The sequence below is a fragment of the Scyliorhinus torazame genome, chromosome 5, assembly GCF_047496885.1.
Source record: "Scyliorhinus torazame isolate Kashiwa2021f chromosome 5, sScyTor2.1, whole genome shotgun sequence".
Lineage (NCBI taxonomy): Eukaryota > Metazoa > Chordata > Chondrichthyes > Carcharhiniformes > Scyliorhinidae > Scyliorhinus > Scyliorhinus torazame.
This window is the reverse complement of record NC_092711.1, coordinates 98344269-98371791: the sequence shown is the minus strand read 5'-3', so window position 1 is coordinate 98371791 and position 27523 is coordinate 98344269. Positions and strand designations below refer to the sequence as shown.

The 27523-nt window shown below is 46.7% G+C and overlaps 2 protein-coding genes across 2 annotated transcripts in view; both read right to left on the bottom strand.

Moving 5' to 3' along the window:
• LOC140417814 (uncharacterized) overlaps positions 1–20143 on the bottom strand; it is a 150236-nt gene extending 130093 nt beyond the window's left edge. Inside the window, exons 1-2 of the mRNA XM_072501267.1 lie at positions 19919–20143; positions 10753–11716 (exon numbers count right to left, since the gene is read on the bottom strand). Of these exons, the coding sequence (XP_072357368.1) occupies positions 10753–11271 (519 nt within the window). The 5' untranslated portion in view covers positions 11272–11716; positions 19919–20143. The remainder of the gene's footprint in view (positions 1–10752; positions 11717–19918) is intronic.
• Positions 20144–21697: 1554 nt separating this feature from the next.
• Positions 21698–27362, bottom strand: LOC140421526 (uncharacterized). The gene is made up of 2 exons (XM_072506320.1): positions 27009–27362; positions 21698–25487 (listed from the first exon to the last, which is right to left on the bottom strand). Exon 2 carries the CDS (start codon positions 25209–25211, stop codon positions 24579–24581), a length of 633 nt encoding a protein of 210 aa, XP_072362421.1. The 5' UTR covers positions 25212–25487; positions 27009–27362; the 3' UTR covers positions 21698–24578.
• Positions 27363–27523: the final 161 nt, after the last annotated feature.

Below are 27523 nucleotides of genomic sequence, written 5' to 3'. Positions count from 1 at the left end.
CGAGTGATGCAGTGTACTTTACACACATTTTTAATCCAGTAATATATACATATCCTACCTATATGATCCTTTTCAGGTCTCTGCCCTGCACAGGAATTAGTGAACATGGATATGTTCATCAGCATGAATTGTCATTCATAAGAATTGGGACGGTGTATATTAGGCACAGCAGAGAGAATGGAGGGAGTGTGTGAGATGGAGATATACAGGTTTTGGGGATGGGAGAGGAAGGAATATTCCATAGAAACGAGCATTAGGTGTTGTGAATATCTATCCTGTCCTGACAGTGATGACTTTTGTAAACTCCTTTCACAGGACAATAGAAGTTTGCATTCGGGAAATTCAAATTAAATATTGCATCAAGTTCGGACAGAAGTCAGTTGATTCATCAGCAACTGAATATCATCCTTCGAATGTGGAAGGAGAAATGTTTCTCTGTTCTGCCTGTGAGAAAAGATTTCAAACATCAGTGTGACTGGAAAAGCACTGAAATACACATGCAGCCGAGTGAGAGTGTTCCAGTGAACTGACAGTGGAAAGAGATTTAACCAGTTACACAGTGGGGAGGCGGTGGTGTAGTGGTAACGTCGCTGGACAAGTAATCCAGAGACCCAGGATAATGATCTGGGGACTCGGGTTTGAATCCAACTACTGCAGGTGATGGAATTTAAACTCAATAAAATATCGGGAATAAAAAATTTATGAAACCAGCTGGTTCACTAATGTACTTTAGGGAGGGAAATCTGCCGTCCTTACCCAGTCTGGCCTACATGTGACTCCAGACGACATAGCAATGTGGTTGACTCTTATCAGTCCCCTCAAGGGCAATGAGGGATGGGTAATAAATGCTGGCACAGCCTGCGACGCCCACGTCCAATGAATAAAAAAAAATTGTTTCATTAATTGTAACTCAATTAAGGATCACTACACATTTAATCATGTTACAAAATAATTAATACAGTAATTTGTAATAAATACATTTGGTTAATACAAGATGCACTGTTCTCTACTGAGTAGCACTACACTCCATATGCTTCACCTGGTGTCTGTGTTTGCATTGTATATTTATCGTATGTCCTATGTTTTTTCATGGATGGAACAATACTTTTCACTACCTCGGTACACGTGACAACAAATCAAATCCAATCAAAGAGAGGGCGGCATGTGGCGCAGCAGTTAGCACTAGGACTGCGGCGCGGAGAACCCGGATTTGAATCCCGGCTCTGGGTCACTGTCCGTGTGGAGTTTGCACATTCTCCCCATGTCCCCACAACCCAAAGATGTGCTGGTTAGGTGGATTGGCCATACTAAATTGTCCCTTAATTGGAAAAAAAAAAAATTGGGTACTCTAACTTTTAAAAAAAATTAAAAATCCAATCAAAGAGAATTTCTTACTAGTTTTCAGATTGAACAAAGAGTCTTCTTAAAAATTATTCATTCGTGGGAGTCACTGGCTGGGCCAGCATTTACTGCTCATTCCAATTGTGCTTGAACTGCGTGAGGCTATTTCAGGGGACACTTACAAATTAACCGCAACATTGCTGTGGATCTGGAGTCACGTTTAGGCTAGGCCACATAAGGAGAGCAGATTTCATGAAGGTCTTTAGTGAACGAGGTGGGTTTTACAACAATCAACAATGTCATCATTGGACTTCTAATTGCAAACTTTTATTCAATTTCACCATCTATCTTGCCAGATTCGATCCCAGATCCCCAAGAGCATTAACCTGGGTCTCTGGATTACCAGCCCAGTAACAATACCATTACACCACTGCCCAGCCCACATAGACTTGGCAGAATATGATGTCTAGTAACTTCTCAAAATTATAAAGTAATTTATTTTTTCAACCAAATTCTGATAACTCTGCAGTTTCTGGAAACATTTTGGTTGATCATGTTATTTTTTAAAATAAAGATCTAGTCTTTACAACATAATTACCCAATACACCAATTCACTAATGATAATCAATGTTCACTACTGAATAATCATGAATTTAATTGTTTTTTGCTGTGAAATCAATACAAAGTTAATATAGAAAAGGTACAGAAGGTGAAATGGCTGCAGGAAGCCACATGTTCGAGGTATAAAAGGGCTTCCTTGACCTTGTTACTAATGATAGTGATTACACTATGAAAATAACAATTTTATAACTAAATGTGATTACACATGTGTACTTACAGCTTCCTACATTACAACAGTGAATATGTTTCAAAAGTACTCCATTGGCTTTAAAACACTTTCGGAGGTCCAGTGGTCATGAGATGTTTTATAGAAATGTACATTTGTTCTAACTGTCCGCAAACTAGGATATATTAAACTTGGTGTCCTCACCAATTTATTGATAAAGGTAGAGTCTTAATTTTGGTAATAAGCACGTCGTTGACACCATTTTGAATACTCTGTGAAACTCCAGACACACCATAGGCACAATTATCTGTTGTAAAACACAGCGAGTTGTTGTGATTTGGAATGCACTGTCTACAAATGGTGCTGGAATCTCATTGGACTGTAACTTCCAAAAGGAAATTTAGTGCATTCTGAAAAAGAAAACAAAATAATCGAACTATGGGCTTAAATGGGTCGCTGTACAAAGAGCTGGCACGGGAAAAATGGGCCAAATAGACTCCTCGATGCTCCATGAGCCTTGTGTAGATGTAAAGGGAGTGGTAACAACCTGGAACCTACTGCTCAAGAGGATAGGAGATGAAGGAATGATTTCAATAGGAAATTGGGCGGGCACTGACAGAAATAAACCATGGGGATTTGGGGATAGAATGGGGCAATGGACAGACTGGCTTCCTCCACAGGGAGCCGACATGGTCTCAAAGGGCTGAACGGCCCCATTCACCACCCTCCAGTAGCTGTGATCTCAGGAGAGAAATTCAGCTGCTCCAGTCACTCCAACTAACTGGAGTCCATCAACTCTGGTGCCATTCTTGTTAATGTCTGCTACACTGTCTCTAAGAACTTCACATCTTTCCTAAAGTGTGGGGCCCCTATATAGGGTTCCGTTCTAGAGGGATAGAATTGAAAAGCACGGAGGAAATGTTCAACTTGTTTAGAACTAGGGTTGGACTACACTGGGAGCTCTGTCAACATTGATTATCTCCATTTAGAAAAAGGAAATAGAGGCACTGGAGAAGGTGCAACAAAGATTCAAAATATTCAGAACTGAGAGCATTTAACACCCAGGAAAGGCTGGGGCTGCTTTTTTCGGGAAAAGAGAAGACTGAATGATGACCTGTAGAAAATCTTTAAGATTATGAACGGATTCAATAATCCAATAGGAATTTCAGTAGAAACCTCTTTACCCAGCGAGTGGTGAGAATGTGGAACTCACTCCACAGCGAGTGGTTGAGGTGAACAGCATGAATACATTGGACGTAAAGCTAGATACACAAATGATAGAGAAAGGAATAGAATGAGATGCTGTTGGGGGAGATGTAGTGGGGTGGGTGGAGGATCATGTGGAGCATAAATACTGACACAGACCATGGCTAACCTCAGCCGGTATGGGAATTTAACCTGTGCTGTTGGTGTCACTCTGCACAAACCAGCCATCCAGCCAACTGAGCTAACCGATCCCCGTGTCAATCTGTAATAATTCCTTAAATATTAGTGATTGCCTGTCTCCCACCATACTATTTAATGTAGTTTCCCAGTGCACCTCAGACAGCTTGCCCCTCATACCCTGATAGTTTTCTTCTGTGAGAAGCACCAAGATAAATTAAACAAAAGAACCATGTAACCACCATAGCCCGTCTTCAAGGCAATATGGCATGGGTTTTGGGGTATCCAAACAGAAATGGTAATGAAACATCTTCTAACCTCCAAACCCCCTTTCATTCCTTGTGAAATATGAAACTAGATACTCGCAAGATGGCTCAGAGAGAATCAGCCCACTGGAGGCGAAGTCGTGAGACCGGCCAGTCCAGCAGAAAGAAACCCTCTGACCCTCCCCATTGACCAACAGAATGAATAAAATGCAGTCTTTGATGCAGTTGAGAACAGAAACTATACCAGCAGAATCCAATCCCTATAATCAGTTGTGCAGTTGTTGGTGTCTCAGAAAGTGCGATGAATTACAAAGTCCCTTTGCACATTGAGAGCAGGTGAATGGCCTCGCCCCAGTATGAACTCCCTGGTGTGACTGTAGACAGCATAACCGAGTGAATCGCCCAAATCGACGCACAAACGGGTGTGAGATAATCGGGATTATGGAGACATGGCTGCAGGATGACCAGGGATGGGAATTGAATATATTCAGTATTTAGGAAGGACAGCCAAAAAGGAAATGGCAGTGGCGAGGCAGTGCTGGTTAAAGAGGAAATTAATGCAATAGTGAGGAAGGATATTAGCTCCGACAATGTGCAATCTGTATGGGTAGAGCTGGGGCAAAATAATTAGTGGGTATCGTATATAGACTCCCAAACTGCAGTGGTGATGTTGGGAATGGCATAAAACAGGAAATTAGGCTGATTGTAAAAGTTTCTATAGGAATGTGAAGAGAAAAAGATTGGTGAAGCCAAATGTAGGTTCCTTACAGTCAGAAACAGGGGAATGTATAATAGGGGACAAAGAAATGGGTGAGCAAATAAATACATACTTTGGTTCTGTCTTCACATAGCAGATACTAGAAATGTTGGGGAATGCAGGATTTAGTGAGAGGGAGGAACTGAAGGAAATCAATATTAGAGAAATGGTGTTGGAGAAATTGATGGGATTGACGGCTGATGAATCCCCAGCGCCTAATAATCTGCTTCCCAAAGTACTTAAGGAAGTGGCTCTAGAAATAGTGGATGCATTGATGGTCATCTTCCAGGATTCTACAGACTCTGGAACAGTTCCTGAAGATTGGAGGGTGATTTATGCAACTCCACTATTTAAAAAGTGAGATAGAGAGAAATCAGGGAATTATAGACCATCAGCAGTGGGGAAAATTCGAGAAAACCATTATCAAAAATGTTATAGCAAAGTACAAATATACAAAAAACAGTGGCAGGATTGGACAGAATCAGCATGGATTTATGAAGGGGAAATCATGCTTGACAAATCTACTGGAATTCTTCGAGGGTGTAACTGGTAGAGTTGATGAGGGGGAGCCAGTGGATGTGGTATATTTGGACTTTCAGATGGCTTTTGACAAAGTCCCACATAAGAGATTAAATGTGTAAAATTAAGGAACATGGGATTAGGGGTAGTGTATTGAGATAGATAGAAAACAGGTTGGTAGACAGGAAACAAAAGTAGGAATGAATGGATGTTTTTCCAATTGGCAGGCAGTGACGGGTGGGGTACCACAGGGGTCGGTGCTAGGTCCCCAGATATTCACAAGATATATTAATTGATTTAAAAAAAATGTAAAGTACCCAATTCTTTTTTTCCAATTAAGAGGCAATTTATTAGGGCCAATCCATCTAGCCTGCACATCTTTGGGTTCTGGGGTGAGACCCATGCAGACACGGGGAGACGTTGTCTCCACACGGTCAGTGCCCCGGGGCCAGGATTGAACCCTGGTCCTCAGTGCTGTGAAGCAGCGGTGCTAACCATTGTGCCACACTATATATTAATGGTTTGGAGGAGAGAACAAAATGCAATATTTCCAAATTTGCAGATGACACCAAATTGCATGGGAGGGTGAATTGTGAGGAGGATGCAGAGATCCTTCAGTGTGATTTGCACAAGTTGAGTGAGTGGGCAAATGAAAGGAGATGCAGTATTATTTGGAGACATGCGAGGTTATGTGTTGATGGGCGGGGGGATGGGAGAGGGGGAACAATGACAGCGAGACAAGTGGGCGGAGTGATGAGTCATCGGGCTAGCTGAGAAAGCTGGTCAACGGAAGCCAGGTGGGGGGTGTGCATACAGCCAGTATATGGCAGGGGTTGGGTTACAGAGGGTTGTTGCTGGGGGTGGGGGGGGTCGGGGGGAGCTATTCTGACATGGGAGGGATTTGAATCAGGTAACAGACAGGAGGTTGGGGGTGGGAGCCGCCAGGTGGCGAACCGGAAGAGGCGCGGCACATGGGCTGGAGGCGGGCCCAGGAAAGGTTATGGCTGATTGGCATAGGGGGAGGGCCGGATGCCCTCCAACCAGGCTGATCACCTGGAATGTCAGAGGGTTAAACGGGCCAGTCAAGAGGACGTGTCTGTTTGCACATCTGCGAGCTTTAAAGGCGGACGGAATCATGCTGCAGGAGACACACTTGGAAGTGAGTGATCACACTAGATTCAGGAAGGGCTGGATTACCCAGGTCTTCCACTCGGGTTTAGACTCCAAATCCAGGGGGGTGGCAATTATGATCAATAAACGGGTTCTATTTAAGGCGGAGGACACAATTGCTGATGGGGTGGCAGATTCCTTATGGTCTGCGGCAAGCTTGAGGGAATGAGGGTAGTCCTGGTGAATGTATATGCCCCAAACTGGGACGATGCAGACTTCATTGAAAGGCTGTTGGGGAAAATTCCCGACTTGGACTCACGCAAGCTGATTATGGGTGGAGACTTTAACACGGTTCTCGACCCCGGCCTAGACCGGTCATGCTCCAGAACGGGTAGGGTCCCAGCAATGGCAAGGGAACTGATCGGTTCATGGAGCAAATGGGGGATGTAGCTACATGGAGAGCCAGTCGGCCGATGGGAAAGGAGTTTTCGTTTTACTCACATGTCCATAAAGTCTATTCTAGAATTGACTTTTTCATCATGAGTAGGGATTGTTTAGTTGGGATAAAGGACACGGAATACTCGGCGATCACTATTTCGGACCATGCCCCACACTGGGTTGACTTGCAGGTCTGCAAAGAGAGTTACCTGCGCCTGCAATGGAGACTGGATGTCGGATTACTAGTGGATGAGGGGGTATGTGAGAGACCTGAGGAAGTGTATGCAGAACTATATGCAGGTCAATGACACAGAGGAAGTCTCAGCAGCGGTCCTGTGGGAGGCGCTGAAGGCGGTGGTGAGAGGGGAATTGATCTCTATACAAGCCCATAGGGATAGAACGGTTCAGAGCGGAAATGGACAGACTGGTCAGGGAGATTCACCAGACGGACAAGGAATATGCGGAGTCCCCGAGGGAGGACCTACTCAGAGACAGATGGAAGTGGGAGTGCTGTCCACGAGTAAGGCTGTGGAACAGCTCAGGAAGGCAAGGGGCGCGATCTATGAACATGGGGAGAAAGCCAGTAGAATGCTCGTGCAACAACTCAGGAAGAAGGAAGTAGCCAGAGAAATAGGTTGGGTAGCGGATGGTGAGGGAAACAAAGTGGACCACCCAACAGGACTGAACAAGGTGTTTCGGGATTTCTATAGCAAGCTCTATACCTCGGAACCCCGAGGGGCCGGAAGGGATGAGGCGCTTCTTGGACGGACTGACCTTCCCTAAAGTGGGAAGGGGGCTAGTAGACGGGTTGGGGGCCCCGATCAGGGTGGAGGAAATACTGGGTGGCTTGAAGGACACGCAGTAGGGCAAAGCCCCGGGGCCGAATGGATACCCGGTAGAGTTCTACAAAAAGTTCCCGGAGATAGTGGGGCCGGTTCTGACCAGGGTGTTTAATGAGGCGAGGGACAGAGGGGCTCTACCCCCGACGATGTCACAAGCCACCATCTCGCTGATACTAAAACGGCACGAGAACCCGGAAGCGTGTGGGTCATATAGGCCAATCTCCCTGATCAATGTTAACGCTAAGCCGCTGGCTAAGGTCTTGGCATTTAGAATTGAGGACTGGGTACCGGAGGTAATTGGGGAAGACCAAACTGGGTTCGTTAAAGGTAGACAGCTGACAGCCAACTTAAGAAGACTACTTAACGTGATCATGATGCCCCCAGAGGGCAGAGAGGTGGAATTAGTGGTGGCAATGAATGCCGAGAAGGCCTTTGACCGGGTGGAGTGGGACTATTTGTGGGAGGTATTGGGACAGTTCGGGTTCGGGGAGGGCTTCATCAACTGGGTCAGATTGCTATATCAGGCCCCGGAAGCTAGCGTAAGGATGAATAGGACAACATCCGATTATTTTAGACTACACCACGGGACCAGACAGGGATGCCCACTCTCTCCATTGCTGTTTGCTGGCGATTGCTCTGAGAGCAGCCAGGGGTTGGAAAGGAATAGTCGGGGGGATTAAGCATAGGGTCTCGCTCTACGCAGACGGCTTGCTTCGATACGTATCGGACCCACTGACCGGGATGGATGGTATAATGGAAACACTGAGAGAATTTGGCTGATACTCTGGGTACAAGCTAAATATGACAAAGAGCGAGATGTTTGTGGTACAGGCGAGGGGCCAGGAGAATAGGTTGAAGGGGTTTCCATTTAGGCTGGTCGGGAAGTGCTTCCGATACTTGGGGATACAGGTGGCGCGAGACTGGGGCAGGCTACACAAGTTAAATTTGACCAGGGTGGTGGCGCAAATGAAGAGTGAGTTCCGGAGATGGGATGCACCCCCGCTATCACTTGCGGGGAGAGTGCAGACGGTGAAGATGACGATCCTCCCGAGATTCCTATTTCTTTTCCAGTGCCTCCCAATTTTCATCCTTCTTTAAACGGGTTGATAAAATTATTAGGGGCTTTGTTTGGGCGGGGAAGTCCCCACGGATGAAGAAAGTGATGCTAGAGAGGAATCGCAGCGAGGGGGGACTGACGCTGCCGAATCTTAGCAACTACTACAGGGCAGCCAATATAGCCATGATAAGGAAATGGATGGTGAGTACGGGGTCTATTTGGGGGTGGCTGGAGGCAGCTTCATGCAGGGGCACCAGTCTAGCAGCCCTGGTCACGGCTCCTCTGCTGCTCCCGCCGGCCAGGTACTCCACCAGCCCTGTAGTGGTGGCGGCCCTGTGGATCTGGGGCCAGTGGAGGAAACATGTGGGGGAGGTGAGAGCATCGGTCTCGTCCCCAATCTGTGACAACCACCATTTTAACCCGGGGAACATGGATGGCGGGTTCCGAGCATGGCGAAGGGTGGGGGCGGGGTGGATGGGCGATTTGTTCCTAGAAGGAAGTTTTTTGAGCATAAGGGAGCTGGAGCAGAGATTTGGACTGGCATGGGGAAAGGACTTCAGGTACTTGCAAGTACCTGATTTCGTTTGCAGATAGGTCCCATCCTTCCCACGCCTCCCACCAAACGGGATCCAGGACAGAGTAGTTTCCAAGGGAGAAATGGGAGAAGGGAGAGTCTTGGACGTCTATAAAGAGCTCATGAGAGCGGAGGAGTCTCAGACAGAGAAACTGAAACTTAAGTGGGTGGAGGAACTCGGTGAGGAGATGGAGGACGCCGTATGGGCAGAAGCCCTGAGTAGGGTAAACTCAACTCCAACATGCGCAAGGCTCGGCCTGGTTCAATTCAAGGTCGTCCATCTGGCACACATGGTGGTGGCCCGGATGAGTAAATTCTTTGGACTGGAGGACAAGTGTGCTAGATGCGCAGGAGAACCCGCGAACCATGTCCACATGTTCTGGGCATGTCCAAAATTTAGGAGATACTGGGAGGGTTTTGCGGACTTCATGTCCCAGGTTTTGAAAACAAGGGTGGCGATGAGTCCAGAGGTGGCAATTTTTGGGGTTTTGGAAGACCCGGGAGTCCAGGAGGAGAAAGAGGCCGACGCCTTGGCCTTTGCTTCCCTGGCGACGAATACTGCTGGCGTGGAGGGACTCGAAGCACCCAAAGACTGAAATATAACTTTCGGACATGGCAAGCTTTCTCGGTTTGGAAAAAATTAAGTTCGCCTTAAGAGGATCAATGACAAGGTTCGCCCGAAGGTGGCAACCGTTTATCGACTTATTTGCGGAGAATTAAACGTCAGCGGGCGGGGGGAGGTTGTGTGTGGTGAGTAGAGTAGAGTAGGGGGATAAATAGGCGGGTGTTTGTGAGAGATGACTTAGTGCAAAAAAACATGTTTCTCGTGATAATGGCACATTACTGTACACTGTGGCTGTTTACAATGCCAAAAATACCTCAATAAAATTGTTCATTAAAAAAAAATGAGAAGGCAGACTATTAGCTGAATGGCCATAAATTACGAGGGGAATGTGCATTGAGACCTGGGTGTCCTCGTACACTGGTCACTGAAGGAAAGCATGCAGCTGTAGCAGGCGGTAAAGAAGGCAAATGGTATGCTGGTCTTCATTGCGAGCGGATTTGAATACAGGAGCAGGGATATCTTGCTGCAATTATATAGGGCCTTGGTGAGGCAGTACCTGGAATATTGCGTGCAGTTTCGGTCTCCTTAGGAAGGATGTTCTTGCTCCAGAGGGAGTGCAGCAAAGGTTTACCAGACTGATTCCTGGGATGGTGGGACTGACGGACGAGAGATTGAATGTTAGGATTGTATTCGCTGGAGTTCAGAAGAATGGGGGACCTCAGAGAAACCTATAATATTCTAACAGGACTTGACAGGGTAGATGCAGGAAAGATTTTCCCGATGGTGGGAGTGTACAGAACCAGAGGTCGCAGTCTGAGGATAGGGGGTAAACCATTTAGGACAGAGATGAGTAATTTCTTCAACCAGAGAGTGGTGAGCCTGTGGAATTTGTTACCACAGGAAATAGTTGAGGCCAATACATTGTATGTTTTCAAGAAGCAGATGGATATAGCACTGAGGACGAAGGGGATCAAAGGATATGAAGGGGAAAGCGGGATTAGGCTATGGATGGTAAGCCATGATCATAATGAATGGCGGAGCAGGTGCAAAGGGCCAAATGGTCTCATCCTGCTCCTATTTTCTATGTAATCCCTTCCCACACTAAGAGCAGGTGAATGGCTTCTCCCCAGTGTGAACTCGCTGATGTCTCTGCAGGTTGGATAACAGTGTGAATCCTTTCCCACAGAGGGAGCAGGTGAATGGCCTCTCCCCAGTGTGAACTCGCTGATGTTTCCGCAGGGTGGATGAATCAATAAATCCCTTCCCACACTTAGAGCAGATGAACGGCCTCTCTCCAGTGTGAACTCGCTGGTGTCTCTGCAGGGTGGATGAATCAATAAATCCGTTCCCACACTGAGAGCAGGTGAACGGCCTCTCCCCAGTGTGAACTCGCTGGTGTGTCTGCAGGGTGGATAACTGAGCGAATCCCTTCCCACACCGAGAGCAGGTGAATGGCCTCTCCCCTGTGTGAACCCGCTGGTGTGACTGCAGGGTGGATAACTGAGTAAATCCCTTCTCACACTGAGAGCAGGTGAACGGCCTCTCCCCAGTGTGATTGCGGCGATGAATCTCCAGCAGAGATGGGACTCTGTATCCCTTCCCACAGTCTCCACATTTCCACGGTTTCTCCATGTTCTGGGTCTCGTGTCTCTCCAGATTGGACAGTCAGCCTTGTCTGCACGCAGACCATGTGCACTGTCTCTCCTCACTGTGAATAGTGTGATGTTTTTTCAGGCTGTGTCACACCTTGAAGCTCTTTCCACAGTCAGTTCACTGGAACACTCTCTCTCGGGTGTGTGTTGTGTGGGTCTCGGTGCTTTTCTAGTCACACTGATGTTTCCACAGTCAGTTCACTGGGACACCCTCACTCGGGTGTGTGTTGTGTGGGTCTTGGTGCTTTTCCCATCACACTCACATTTAAAATGTTTTGAAGCTGATAGATCAGACAAACATTTCTCCATCTCGCCGATGATATTCAGAGCCCGATGATATTCAGATCAGAAGGAATCGAGTGAGTTTGTCACATCGAGACGTGATATTTGATATTTCTGTCTATAATTCCTCCTCTTCCAATATCCTTTAAATACAATTTACAAAAGTCATCATTGTTAGTACGGGATAGAAATTCAGAACAGACGGTTCTAGTTTCTATGGAACATTATTTCCTCTCTCGCTCTCCAAAAGCTGTAAATCTCCGTCCCACACAATCTCCCTCGATTCTCACTCTGCTGTATCTAATATTCACCCTCCCAATTCTCCTGAAGGTGCTGATTCATGTTGATTGACAGATCCAAGCTCAGCTCACTGCTTCCTGACCAGGACACAGAGATTACGTGACACCACTGTTTAAAAAAGGAGGTAGGCAAAAAGCGGGTAATTATAGGCCAGTGAGCTTAACTTCGGTAGTAGGGAAGATGCTGGAATCTATCATCAAGGAAGAAATAGCGAGGCATCTGGATGGAAATTGTCCCATTGGGCAAACGCAGCATGGGTTCATAAAGGGCAGGTCGTGCCTAACTAATTTAATGGAATTGTTTGAGGACATTAACAGTGCGGTAGATAACGGGGAGCCAATGGATGTGGTATATCTGGATTTCCATAAAGCCTTTGACAAGGTGCCACACAAAAGGTTACTGCATAAGATAAAGATGCATGGCATTAAGGGGAAAGTAGTAGCATGGATAGAGGATTGGTTAATTAATAGAAAGCAAAGAGTGGGGATTAATGGGTGTTTCTCTGGTTGGCAATCAGTAGCTAGTGGTGTCCCTCAGGGATCAGTGTTGGGCCCACAACTGTTCACAATTTACATAGATGATTTGGAGTTGGGGACCAAGGGCAATGTGTCCATGTTTGCAGACGACACTAAGATAAGTGGTAAAGCAAAAAGTGCAGAGGATACTGGAAGTCTGCAGAGGGATTTGGATAGGCTAAGTGAATGGGCTAGGGTCTGGCAGATGGAATACAATGTTGACAAATGTGAGGTTATCCATTTTGGTAGGAATAACAGCAAAAGGGATTATTATTTAAATGATAAAATATTAAAACATGCTGCTGTGCAGAGAGACCTGGGTGTGCTAGTGCATGAGTCGCAAAAAGCTGGTTTACAGGTGCAACAGGTGATTAAGAAGGCAAATGGAATTTTGTCCTTCATTGCTAGAGGGATGGAGTTTAAGACTAGGGAGGTTCTGCTGCAATTGTATAAGGTGTTAGTGAGGCCACACCTGGAGTAGTGTGTTCAGATTTGGTCTCCTTACTTGAGAAAGGACGTACTGGCACTGGAGGGTGTGCAGAGGAGATTCACTAGGTTAATCCCAGATCTGAAGGGGTTGGATTACGAGGAGAGGCTGAGTAGATTGGGACTGTACCCGTTGGAATTTAGAAGGATGATGGGGGATCTTATAGAAACATATAAGATTATGAAGGGAATAGACAGGATAGATGCAGGCAGGTTGTTTCCACTGGCGGGTGAAAGCAGAACTAGGGGGCATAGCCTCAAAATAAGGGGAAGCAGATTTAGGACTGAGTTTAGGAGGAACTTCTTCACCCAAAGGGTTGTGAATCTATGGAATTCCTTGCCCAGTGAAGCAGTAGAGGCTCCTTCATTAAATGTTTTTAAGATAAAGATAGATAGTTTTTTGAAGAATAAAGGGATTAAGGGTTATGGTGTTCGGGCAGGAAAGTGGAGCTGAGTCCACAAAAGATCAGCCATGATCTCATTGAATGGTGGAGCAGGCTCGAGCGGCCAGATGGCCTACTCCTGCTCCTAGTTCTTATGTTCTATTAGAATAGGAGCAAGAGTAGGCCATTCGGCCCACTGAGTCTGCTCAACCATTCAATGCGATCCTTGGCCGATCTACCCCAGCACCATTTTCCCACACAATCCCCATATCCCTCGATATCTTCACTATCTAGAAACCTACCAATATTTGTCTTGTACATCCCTGATGACTGAGGCTCCACATTCCTCTGGGGTAGAGAATTACAAAGCTTCACCACATCCTCATCTCAGCTTTCTCTCTATTTTCCTACCTGTTGTCCATAACCCTTAACTCCATTGTCAATAAAATATCTGTCAAACTTGTGCTTTGATATGTTCAATGATCCCCAGATAGGGGCTGTTTAGCACAGGGCTAAATCACTGGCTTTGAAAGCAGACCAAGGCAGGCCGTTAGCGCGGTTCAATTCCCGTACCAGCCTCCCCGAACAGGCGCTGGAATGTGGCGACTAGGGGCTTTTCACAGTAACTTAATTGAAGCCTACTTGTGACAAGAAGCGATTTTCATTTTAATTTTTCAGATACAACTGGTCCCTATGAAAGAGAAATCCAAAGACTAACAACCCTCTGAGGGAAGAGATGACTGGAAATCTATGACATAGCTGCAGTCTTATCATAGATTATCATAGAATTTACAGTGCAGAAGGAGGCCATTCGACCCATCGAGTCTGCACCGGCTCTTGGAAAGAGCACCCTACCCAAGGTCAACACCTCCACCCTATCCCCATAGCCCAATAACCCCACCCAACACTAAGGACAATTTTGGACACTAAGGGCAATTTATCATGGCCAATCCACCTAACCATATATATATCAGAACAAATTTACTTTATGACAAACTGCAAATAATATATCTAATCTGTGCCATGTAACAACACGAGACATATCTCTGTCCATTATTAATTTACTGTCCCCAGAAATGTCAGCCATCTCCTGGGGAACCCACCCCTTTAATTGTGAACATCAGGAAAGAGACAAGCCTTTTTAAAAATAAATTTAGAACAACAAAGAACAAAGAACAGTGCAGCACAGGAACAGGCCCTTCGGCTCTCCAAGCCCGTGCCGACCATGCTGCCCGTCTAAACTAAAATCTTCTACACTTCCGGGGTCCATATCCCTCTATTCCCATCCTCTTCATGTATTTGTCAAGATGCCCATTCAACGTCAATTATTTTTTTTCCAATTAAGGGGCAATTTAGCGTGGCCAATCCAGTTAGACATGGGGAGAATGTGCAGAGATGTGCAAACACCCCACGTATAGTGACCCGGGGCTGGGATCGAACCTGGTCCTCGGTACAGTGAGACGGCAGTGTTAACCACTGCACCACCGTGCCACCAGTGACCACCCTTTTAGTCAAGACAAATAAATGCGTCAACCTGTTAAGGAGATGTGTGGGAGGAGTTGGAAACACTTTGTGGAGCCGCAAATCTGCATGAGTTTTATCCCCCCCAATTATAATATAATAATCTTTATTGTCGCACGTAATTAGCACTGCAATCAAGTTACTGTGAAAATCCCCTAGTCGCCACATTCCTGCCCCTGTTCAGGTACACTGAGAGAGATTTCAAAATGTCCAATTCACAACAGAAAGTCATCCCAAGGAGGAGGAAACATGCTAAAGGGGAGACAAGGCATCCATGGTTGAAGAGGGAAGTCAAGGACAGCAAATGAAACAGCATACAATTTGGCGAGGATTAGTGGGAAGCCAGAGGATTGGGAAGCCTTTAAAAGCGATCAGAGGACAACTATAAAAGCAATAAAGGAAGATGAAATAGAAGTGCAAGCTAGCTAGTAATAAGTGAAGATATGAAGAGTTTTTTTCAATATATAAAAGGTAAGAGAGAGGCAAATATAGACATTGGACCATTGGAAAATGTGGCTGGAGAAGTAATAATAGGAAACAAAGAAATGGCAGAGCAACTGAACAGTTACTTTTCATCAGTCTTCATGGTGGAAGACACGTGGGATGCCAGAGATCCAGGAGAATCAGGGGGCCGAGGTGGGTGCAGTGGCCATCACTAAGGAGAAGGTTCTGGGGAAAGGTCTGAAGGTAGATAAACCACCTGGACCGGATGGGTTTAGAACCCCAGGGTTCTAAAAGAGATAGCTGAGGAAATTGTGGAGGCATTGGTGGTGATCTTTCAGAAATCACTGGAGGCAGGAAGGGTTCCAGAGGACTGGAAAGTGGCTAATGTAACACCGCTGTTTAAGAAGGGAGGAAGGCAGAAGATGGGAACTTCGAGGCCGGTTAGCCTGACTTCGGTCATTGCTAGGATTTTGGAGTCCGTTATTAAAGCTGAGATCGCGGAGTATTGGGAAGTACATGGTAAAATAGGACTGAGTCAGCACAGCTTTGTCAAAGGGAGGTCATGTCGAACAAGTCCGTTTGAGGAGGTAGCATGGAAGATAGACAAAGGAGAACCAGTGGACGTGATTTATTTAGATTTCCAGAAGGTCTTTGACAAGGTGCCGCACAGTAGACTGTTAAATATGTTAAGAGCCCATGGTGTTAAGGGTAAGATCCTGGCATAGATAGAGGATTGGCTGGCCGGCAGAAGGCAGAGAGTGGGGATAAAAGGGTCTTTTTCAGGATGGCAGCCGGTGACTAGTGGTGTGCCTCAGTGGTCTGTGCTGGGACCACAACTTTTTCCAATATACATTCATGATTTGGAAGAAGGAACTGAAAGCACTGTTGCTAAGTTTGCACATGATACAAAGATCTAAAGGGGGACAGTTAGTATTGAGGAAGCACGAGGGCTGCAGAAGGACTTGGACAAGCTAGGAGAGTGGGCAATGAAGTGGCAAATGAAATACAATGTGGAAAAGTGTGAGGTTATGCACTTTGGAAGAAGGAATTTAGGCATAGACTATTTTCTAAATGGGAAAATGTTTCGGAAATCAGAAGCACAAAGGTAATTGGAAGTCCTTGTTCATGATTCTCTTAAGATTAACGGACAGGTTCAGTCGGCAGTTAAGAAGGCAAATGCAATGTTAGCATTCATGTCAAGAGGGCTAGAATACAAGACGAGGGATGTGCTTCTGAGGCTGTATAAAGCTCTGGTCAAACCCCATCTGGAGTATTGTGAGCAGTTTTGGGCCCCGTATCTAAGGAAGGATGTGCTGGTCTTGGAAAGGGTCCAGTGGAGGTTCACAAGAATGATCCCGAGTGGCCTAATTCTGCTCCTATGTCTTATGGTCTAATCTCCTGTAAAAGGAGTTTCCAAAATCCATCGCAGTCAGTCCTCCTCCTGCTCCCTGGTCCAGGATGACCGCTCATACCCCCTGCTGCACACTGACCCTCGTTGTCATCAGCAGTCCCTTGATTTGAGGGCAATGTCTACTCACGTGTTGTGAGCTTCTGCCTTGGGTCTTCATGTGACTCATAGAATTTTCAGTGCAGAAGGAGGCCATTTGGCCCATCGAGTCTGCACCGGCTCTTGGAAAGAGCATCCTACCCAATGTATGTCCCTGTCAGGCAGGGAAGAGATGGTCGAGTGAGGGAACAATGGTTGACAAGAGAGGTTGAATGTCTTGTTAAGAGGAAAAAGGAGACTTATGTAAGGCTGAGGAAACAAGGTTCAGACAGGGCATTGGAGGGATACAAGATAGCCAGGAGGGAACTGAAGAAAGGGATTAGGAGAGCTAAGAGAGGGCATGAACAATCTTTGGCGGGTAGGATCAAGGAAAACCCCAAGGCCTTTTACACATATGTGAGAAATATGAGAATGACTAGAGCGAGTGTAGGTCCGATCAAGGACAGTAGCGGGAGATTGTGTATTGAGTCTGAAGTGATAGGAGAGGTCTTGAACGAGTACTTTTCTTCTGTATTTACAAATGAGAGGGGCCATATTGTTGGAGAGGACAGTGTGAAACAGATTGGGAAGCTTGAGGAAATACTTGTTAGGAAGATGTGTTGGGCATTTTGAAAAACCTGAGGATAGACAAGTCCCCCGGGCCTGACGGGATATATCCAAGGATTCTATGGGAAGCAAGAGATGAAATTGCAGAGCCGTTGGCAATGATCTTTTCGTCCTCACTGTCAACAGGGGTGGTACCAGGGGATTGGAGAGTGGCGAATGTCGTGCCCCTGTTCAAAAAAGGGACTAGGGATAACCCTGGGAATTACAGGTCAGTTAGTCTTACTTCGGTGGTAGGCAAAGTAATGGAAAGGGTACTGAAGGATAGGCTTTCTGAGCATCTGGAAAGACACTGCTTGATTAGGGATAGTCAGCACGGATTTGTGAGGCGTAGGTCTTGCCTTACAAGTCTTATTGAATTCTTTGAGGAGGTGACCAAGCATGTGGATGAAGGTAAAGCAGTAGATGTAGTGTACATGGATTTTCGTAAGGCATTTGATAAGGTTCCCCATGGTAGGCTTCTGCAGAAAGTAAGAAGGCATGGGATAGTGGGAAATTTGGCCAGTTGGATAACAAACTGGCTAACCGATAGAAGTCAGAGAGTGGTGGTGGATGGCAAATATTCAGCCTGGATCCCAGTTACCAGTGGCATACCGCAGGGATCAGTTCTGGGTCCTCTGCTGTTTGTGATTTTCATTAATGACTTGGATGAGGGACTTGAAGGGTGGGTCAGTAAATTTGCAGACGATACGAAGATTGGTGGAGTTGTGGATAGTGAGGAGGGCTGTTGTCGGCTGCAAAGAGACATAGATAGGATGCAGAGCTGGGCTGAGAAGTGGCAGATGGAGTTTAACCCTGAAAAGTGTGAGGTTGTCCATTTTGGAAGGACAAAAATGAATGCGGAATACAGGGTTAACGGTAGAGTTCTTGGCAATGTGGAGGAGCAGAGAGATCTTGGGGTCTATGTTCATACATCTTTGAAAGTTGCCACTCAAGTGGATAGAGCTGTGAAGAAGGCCTATGGTGTGCTCGCGTTCATTAACAGAGGGATTGAATTTAAGAGCCGTGAGGTGATGATGCAGCTGTACAAAACTTTGGTAAGCCCACATTTGGAGTACTGTGTACAGTTCTGGTCGCCTCATTTTAGGAAGGATGTGGAAGCTTTGGAAAAGGTGCAAAGAAGATTTACCAGGATGTTGCCTGGAATGGAGAGTAGGTCTTACGAGGAAAGGTTGAGGGTGCTAGGCCCTTTCTCATTAGAACGGAGAAGGATGAGGGGCGACTTGATAGAGGTTTATAAGATGATCAGGGGAATAGAGAGTCAGAGACTTTTTCCCCGGGTGGAACAAACCATTACAAGGGGACATAAATTTAAGGTGAAAGGTGGAAGATATAGGAGGGATATCAGAGGTAGGTTCTTTACCCAGAGAGTAGTGGGGGCATGGAATGCACTGCCTGTGGAAGTAGTTGAATCAGAAACATTAGGGACCTTCAAGCTGCTATTGGATAGGTGCATGGGTTACGGTAAAATGATACAGTGTCGGTTTATTTGTTCTCAAGGGCAGCATGGTAGCATTGTGGATAGCACAATTGCTTAACAGCTCCAGGTTCCCAGGTTCGATTCCGGCTCGGATCACTGTCTGTGCAGAGTCTGCACATCCTCCCCGTGTCTGCGTGGGTTTCCTCCGGGTGCTCCGGTTTTCTCCCACAGTCCAAAGGTGGATTGGCCATGATAAATTGCCCCTAAGTGTCCAAAATTGCCCTTGGTGTTGGGTGGAGGTGTTGAGTTTGGGTAGGGTGCTCTTTCCAAGAGCCGGTGCAGACTCAAAGGGCCGAATGGCCTCCTTCTGCACTGTTAATTCAATGATAATCTATGATTAATCTAGGACAAAGGTTCGGCACAACATCGTGGGCCGAAGGGCCTGTTCTGTGCTGTATTTTCTATGTTCTATGTTCAAGCCCACACCACCCTATCCCCATAACCCAGTAACCCCACTCAACCAACCTTAAGGGCAATTTTGGACACTAAGGGCAATTTAGCATGGCCAATCCACCTAACCTGCACATCTTTGGACTGTGGGAGGAAACCCGAGCACCCGGAGGAAACCCACGCAGACATGGGGAGAACGTGCAGACTCCGCACAGAGTGTCCCAGCCAGGAATCAAACCTGGGACTCTGGAGCTGTGAAGCAATTGTGCTAACCACTATGCTACTGTGCTGCTCAACAGAGCCGCAGTGCTTTGGACACATGGAACAGGATATCTAATAAGACAGTAATATCTGGAGGACAGGATTGGCTTCCTTTTCTTTCCATCTCTGCCACCGCTTCGCATCAATAAGACATTGAGACTCAAAGACTAATGCAGTTTGATGGACAAGTTGTCTCCATTCTGAACAATGGGGAACAAGCTCCTCCCACTCATTGAAACATCGCCCGCGACAGAAATGACAAACGCGCATGCGCGCTGATACACATTAAAGATGGCGGCCGTTAACCCGAGCTGAACGTGAAGAGCTGCAGCCCCGCTCGGTACAAATTGGGTCCCGTAAACTTTTGCGAGGTTTGCCATTGCAACAGCTTTACACAACGCTTCCGCCCACTCCCGTTTTCTCTCGCTGACTCTATACTGTTAAACGCCTCTTACCAATTTCGGATCTGAAGAAAAGTTGCTTCTCCTTCGCCATTACCCACACTGCGCATGCTTCAATCACAGCGGGCCCCGCCCCTCATTCACTCCGATTGGTTGGAGGACCAGCCGCTTTCGGTCGGGAAATTCCGTTCCGCCCCTCCTTTTCCTATTGGTCGGGAGCTGCCGTCAATCACCCGGGCATTGTGACGGTTACAGATGGTGAGAGTGGCCACAGGCTCAGGCTGACTCGCTGATTGTCCAATAATAACAGTGGGAGTCTCAGTGGGACAATCAGACAATAATACTGGAGGTGGGGCCCAGAGGATAAACAGCAACGGATTCATTCACTTTGAGAGTAACAAACACAGTGTTCCCATAATAAAAGTCAGGCTGCAGTGTGTGTGAGTGAACACATCTGTGTCTGCACAGATTTCCTGCCGCTGCTCTTGTTTCCTCCCTCACAGTCCAAAGATGTGCAGGTGAGGTGGACTGGTTATGCTAAATTGTCCCTGGGAGCGGTTATGAGGATAGGGTGGGAGATTGGCCCAGATTGGGTGATCTTTCAGAGGGGCGGTGCAGACTCGATGGGCCAAATGGCCTCCTGCACTGTAGCAATTCTATGATCATTGAATCCAAAGTCCCACCCTATCCTCATAACCCCTCCCAGGGACAATTTAGCATAGCCAATCCACCGAACCTGCACATCTTTGTACTGTGTGGGAGGAAAGAAGAGCACCAACAGGAAATCTGTGCAGACACAGCAAGAATGTACAAACTCCACACAGTGACCCAAGGTCAGGATTGAACCCAGGCGCTGTGAGGTAACAGTGCTATCCACTATGCCACCCCTGTTACTTTGTCACAGTTATTAGACAATAAGCTGCCTGTTATTCCTATTCTGGTGTGTGTTACTCTGTTACTATTATTATTAGACAATAAAAGGAGGACAAGGTGGAAAGGAAGAGAAGGTGGAAAGGAGCAAAAATGTTGTGTTGTGGTGTCACTGGGAGGTGTGAGATAAAATAGAATGACAGAGCCACGTGTGACTGACTCTACCTGACTGAGAGCAATGAGGACATGTGGAATTCCAGAGATTTCTGATATCTGAGGTCACAGAATCCCGACAGTGCAGAAAGAGGCTATTCGGCCCATCGAGACTTCAGTGACCCTCTGAAAGTGCGTGCCACCCAAACCCACTTCCCTGTAACCCCTTAACCTGACGTACACATCCCAGGACACAAAGGGGCAATTTTGCAGAGCCAACCCGCCTGACCTTCACACCTTTGAACTGTGGGAAGAAACCGGAGCACCAGAGGAAACCCACGCAGAGACCGGGAGAAAGTGAGAACTCCACACAGTCACGTGAGGCTGGAATTGAACCCGGGTCCCTCGCGCTATGAGGGCAGCAGTGCTAACCACTGTGCACCGCCCAGTGCCTGATATGATTATCCCTCTCAAAAGCCCATTTATAACCATTATTTCTAGGGTCTTACATCAATCACTTATTCAACTGTCCATTAGTCAGGAATAGATATTCAAGTGAAAACCTCATTTTCCATCGGATGTCCATGAAGCCAGGTTGTGGCTCATCGCTTGCTCGGACGTCCTGTTTAATCTTTACACAGGCAGCTGGTTTACATGTTGGACTTGAGATCACAAATACACCAAGATTGTCTTGTTTCAGGCCCTGTGCAAGCCACATGTCCTTGGCAGAGACAACAGGCTAACACTGCCCTGTATTTGTCAATCCTGAAAATGTTCCCAATGGGAGGAAGAGAGACTGAAATAGTCCTATAATAGTCAACACATTTCAGAAGAATTTATTGTGTTATTCGACACTAATTTTTTTACAGATCTCCCCAACCCGAGAGAGAATATCCTTATTAACTTCTCACAACTAATTTCTGGCGTCGCAATTTTAAGCTATTTCAATGCATGTTTTCTTGATTACATACCATAGATAACTTAGTAATGCCACGAGAATGATCAGAATCAGCAACACAATCGCTTCAGCTGCGACCAATAATAAATGTAAAACCTTTTGATAGAAAAATATGATAAGTATCAACTTAGATTCATCCTCCCCACCTGCAGGTCATCTCACACAATTCCAAATTACTGGCATGTTGTAAATATATCTGGTTCAAACAAACTTCATACACAGACTTTAAAGATTCTCCAGCTGTCTGTTGGGGCAGCATGGCAGCACAGTGGTTAGCACTGCTGCCTCATAGCAGCAGGGACCCAGATTCGATTCCGACCTCGGGAAACTGTCTCTGAGGAGTGTGCACTTTCTCCCCGTGTGCGCGTGGGTTTCCTCCGGGTGCTTCAGTTTCCTCCCACAGCCCAAGATGTGCAGGTTAGGTGAATTGGTCATGCTAAATTGCCCCTTCGTGTGGGGTTATCTATAAGCCCCGGATCGTCTGTTTTCTCTGTCAGACTATCTATCAGTCGTTTCCGGTAATATATCAATGGCATTGTCTACCCCAGGCTTCACTCAGGAATGTCTCCATTCACGTTTAACTGTGCCTGTGATACCACTCCTAACACCACTTGTAGCATTCAGGTCCACAAGTCACAGAATATTCTAAAAGGGGGTTGAGCTCAGAAGCGATTTTAAAGTAGTTTATTGAGAAATAACAGTTTAAATATGATTCAGCAGTTAAATGGTCAGGAAAACACATGACCCAAGACAGGTGATAATAGTAAACCCGTCTCAGAAACACAGAATAACGGTGCAGAAGAGGCCCTTCAGTCCATCGAGTCTGCCCCATCGCATGAGAAACATCTGACCTGCCGACCTAATCCCATTTACCAGCACTTGGCCCATAGCCTTGAATGTTATGTTGTGCCAGTCTTCATCCAGGTACTTTTGAAAGGATATGAGGCAACCCGCATCTACCACCCTCCCAGGCAGTGCATTCCAGACCGTCACCATCCTCTGGGTAAAAATGTTTTTCCTCAAATCCCCATTAAGCCTCCTGCCTCTCACCTTGAACCTGTGTCCTCTCGTAACTAACCCTTCAACTGGAACAGCTGTTCCGTATCCACTCTGTCCACGGTCCTCATAATCTTGTACACCTCCATCAGGTCACCCCTGTCTTCTCTGCCCCAGCGAAAACAACCCAGGCCTAGCCACCTTCACTTCATAACTTAAATGTTCCACCCCAGGCAACATTCTGGTGAATCACCTCTGCACTCGCTCCAGTGCAATTACATCCTTCCTATAATATGACAACCAGAATGGCAGTACTCCAGCTACGGCCTCACCAAAGTTCTGTACAGCTCCAATATGGCCTCCCTGCTTTTGTAATCTATGCCTCAATTGATAAAGGCAAGTGTTCCATCTGCCTTTTTCACCAGCCTATTAACCAACCTGGAGGACAAACGGACAGATGAGTGAGTTCTGGTCTCTGCAGCTGGTGACGGCATTCTCCTCTGAACGGTTAACTGGTGTGAGCCAGAGTGTGGTGTTGGGCTAAAGCCAGTATTGATCACTTCAAAATCTATTGCTCTCGAGAGCCTGTTTTAACATTCACACAGACAACTGCTTTAGGCTATGTGTCCTGAGATCCAATCATAGAATTTTTTTTTACATAGAATTTCATAGATTTCATAGAATTTACAGTGCAGAAGGAGGCCATTCGGCCCATCGAGTCTGCACCGGCTCTTGGAAAGAGCATCCCACCCAAGGCCAACACCTCCACCCTATCCCCATAACCCAGCAACCCCACCCAACTCTAAGGGCAATTTTGGACACGAAGGGCAATTTATCATGGCCAATCCACCTAACCTGCACATCTTTGGGCTGTGGGAGGAAACCGGAGCACCCGGAGGAAACCCACGCACACACAAGGAGGATGTGCAGACTCCGCACAGACAGTGACCCAAGCCGGAATCGAACCTGGGACCATGGAGCTGTGAAGCAATTGTGCTATCCACAATGCTACCTTGCTGCCCCGTAATCGTATCAGGGTTACTTGTTTCAGGGCCCGTGCTAGAGATATGTCCTTGGCAGAGGGAACAGGTCTGTCCTGTGTTTGTCACCCAGCAAGCTGCTAGGGAAGCTTTCTTTATGAGAGTGAGCTATTTCTGTAATATTCCATAAATTGCAAAAGATATTATGCAGTTATTAGATAGCCATTTCTTATAGTTGTTACTTGGATTCAACTTGTCTCTATTCCCATGCCGAAGGATTTCTGAATCAGATTGGAGGATAGCATTTGGGAAAGCTCGATTCTCCACCAATTCCCAGTTCCAGTCTCGCTGGCCGATAACAGAGGTGTCTGTGTGTGTAATGTACAGGTCAGTAAGAATTGTCAGCAAGGATTAATCAGCAATTTCTAGTTGGCGATGTTAATCAGCGGAATGTTCAGACATTCAATTGTAGAGTTTCACACAAAATCTCAATTTGAGATTGAAGTAAAAGTCCAGAATCTTGTTGCGAACTAATTTCTGATGAGAGTTCCTGGATTATGGGGAAAGATCACAGACAGCAGTTCCAGAAGGGACACTGCAGCCCCGAGAACACAATCAGCTATAGATCCAGAATAATAAACTCCAGCCCAGTTAAACAGTGGATTAACATTAGCAGAAACCCCAACTGTCAGAACTAATGTGATTCGGGCCTGCTTGTCATTAACAGCAGCAATAACAGCAGAATCCAATCCCTGAGTCACTTGTGACGTCGCTGGTGTTTCAGTAGCTGGGATGAATCAATGAATCCCTTCCCACAATCGCAGCAGGTGAACGGCCTCTCCCCAGTGTGAACCCGTTCATGTCTCAGCAGTTGGCATGAATCTGTGAATCCCTTCCCACACATGGAGCAGGTGAATGGCCTCTCCCCAGTGTGAGCGCGCTGGTGTACAATGAGACTGCCTGAGTGCCTGAAGCTCCTTCCACAGTCAGGGCAGTTGAATGGTTTCTCCTTCGTGTGAACTCGCTGATGTTTCAGCAGAGTGGATGAAAGCCTAAAGCTCATTCCACAGGAGGTGCAGCTGAATGGTTTCTCCCCAGTGTGAACTCGCTGGTGTGCCACTAGGTTAGATGAATTAATGAATCCCTTCGCACATACAGAGCAGGTGAATGGTCTCTCCCCGGTGTGAACTCGCCGGTGTAATGCTAGATTGTATGACTGAATGAATCCTTTCCCACATAAAGAGCAGCTGAAGGGCCTCTCCCCTGTGTGGACACGTCGATGAGTTTCCAACTTGGATGGGCAAGTGAATGCCTTCCCACAGTCCCCACATATCCATGGTTTTTCTGAGGTGTCGGTGTCATCTTGTCTCTCCATGTTGGACATGAGCATGGTCTCTTCCTGCTGTGAATGGTGTGATGTTTTCTCAGGCTGTGCAACTGGTTAAACCTCTTTCCACAGTCAGTTTACGAGAACACTCTCGCTCAATGTGTGTCTGGGTCTCGATGCTTTTCCAGTCACACTGATGTTTGAAATATTTAACCACAGACAGAACAGATAAATATTTCTCTTTCCATATTCAGAGTCCGAAGATACCCAGGTCCTGTTGACTCTGAAGATCTTGAAGTTTGTTTTCTCTTTCCTGTCCACAAATCCTCTCCTAATATCCTGTAAAAGGAATTTACAAAGGTCACAATTGTCAGTCCTGGAAGAAATTCAGAATTAAGTTTTAGTTTCTATGGAACATTTTTCTGTCTTGTTCCCCCAAAGCTGTAAATCCCCATCCCATACACCCTCCTCCCTGGTCTGAAATCCAAATAAAGTGTCAGATTGTCATAGAATCTCACTCTTGTCATAGAATTTACAGTGCAGAAGGAGGCCATTCGGCCCATCGAGTCTGCACCGGTTCTTGGAAAGAGCACCCTACCCAAGGTCCATACCTCCACCCTATCCCCACAACCCAGTAACCCCACCCAACACTAAGGGCAATTTTGGACACTAAGGGCAATTTAGCATAGCCAATCCACCTAACCTGCACATCTTTGGACTGTGGGAGGAAACCGGAGCACCCGGAGGAAACCCACGCACACACGGGGAGGATGTGCAGACTCCACACAGACAGTGACCCAAGCTGGGATCGAACCTGGGACCCTGGAGCTGTGAATCAATTGTGCTATCCACAATGCTACCGTGCTGCCCTTGACTGTGTGGAGATTTAATGAGCAATCGTGAAGGTGGTTTCTCCAAACCTCCCAGGGTTTCCGTCCTTCTTTCTCTCCATCTCCAACTAAGTTAAACCTGATACCGTTCTCAGGGCCTATTCTGATTTCTGGTTGTCTTCCTGTTGCCTAATTAACTCAAATTAAATATTGAGGAAACTGAAGCCACTGTTTTCAGTCCGTACACCAATCTCCGATCCCAAGATACCGAATCCATCCCTCTCCCTGGTAACAGTCCCACTGCAACCTCAGTGTCACATTTGATCCCAAGATGAGTTTCTGTTCTCCTATCACTAAGACTGCCTGTTTCCACTTACATTACAGCACCTGGTCTCGCTTCTGACTCAATGCCTCTGGTGCTGAAACCCAAAATCATGCCTTTGTAAGCTCCAGACTCGGCTGTTCCAATACATTCCTGGCTGCTTGCCCACATTCTACCCCAGAAACCTGAAATGAAATTCGCTTATTGTCACAAGTAGGCTTCAAATGAAGTTACTGTGAAAAGCCCCTAGTCGCCACATTCCGGCACCTGTTCGAGGAGGCTGGTATGGGAATTGAACCATGCTGCTGGCCTGCCTTGGTCTGCTTTAAAAGCCAGCTCTTTAGCCCTGTGCTAAACCAGCCCCGGACTTGACACCATCTAAACGTCTGCTGTCTTAATTCACAGCCAGTTTCTTTCCTCTATCACCCCTGTGCTCTCTGACTTGCATTGGCTCCCAGTCAATTCTCACCCTTGTTTTCAAATCCCTTCATGGCCTCATCTCTCCGTCTCTGGAATCTCCTACAGCCCCATAACCCTCCGAGATATCTGCGCTCCTCTAATCCTGGTCTCTTGCGCACTCCCTATTATAATTGCTCTGCCATTTGCGGCCATGTTTTCAGTTCCCTCGGCCCCAAGCACTGGATTCCCTCCCTGAACCTCCCCGTCTCCACCTCACTTTCCCCCTTTAAGACTCAATTTAAAACTTACCTCTTTAATCAGGTTTTTGGTCCCCCTGCCGAATATCTTTTTCATTGTCTGTGTGTCTCACTTTGTTTTATAATGTTCCTGTTAAGTTGACTGGGATGATTTATGATGTTCAAGGTGTTATATAAATAGAAGTTGTTGTTGTTGACTGTAACCCTGACCTCCTGTTTTACATCCCATTGGTTTCACAACAAACTCTATCTCTGATGTTCTGCCCCCTGCGGGTTTGCAGCCTCTATAAAGACGGCGGCCGTTAACTCAGGCCTGTCACCGGGAGCAGGCCGCAGCTGTCCCCCCCGCTCGATGCAAACCCGGGCCCGGAAACTTCTTCTTGGGGTTTGAAGCCTCCACCGGGTTTCAGTGAAACCTCCCGGCCGCGTCCAGCATCGGCACTGCGCATGCTCCAGCTCACAATGCCTTGGGAATGATTGACGGGAGCTCTGGACCAATAGGAGGCAATGGGTGGGTTTGGGGGCCCGAAAGGTCGCGGCTGGTCTTCCAACCAATCAAACTGGTCT

What these genes read in the sequence shown, in the direction of transcription:
- LOC140421526 (XM_072506320.1), bottom strand. Translation starts at nt 25,211, where the DNA reads ATGCTCATGTCCAACATGGAGAGACAAGATGACACCGACACCTCAGAA.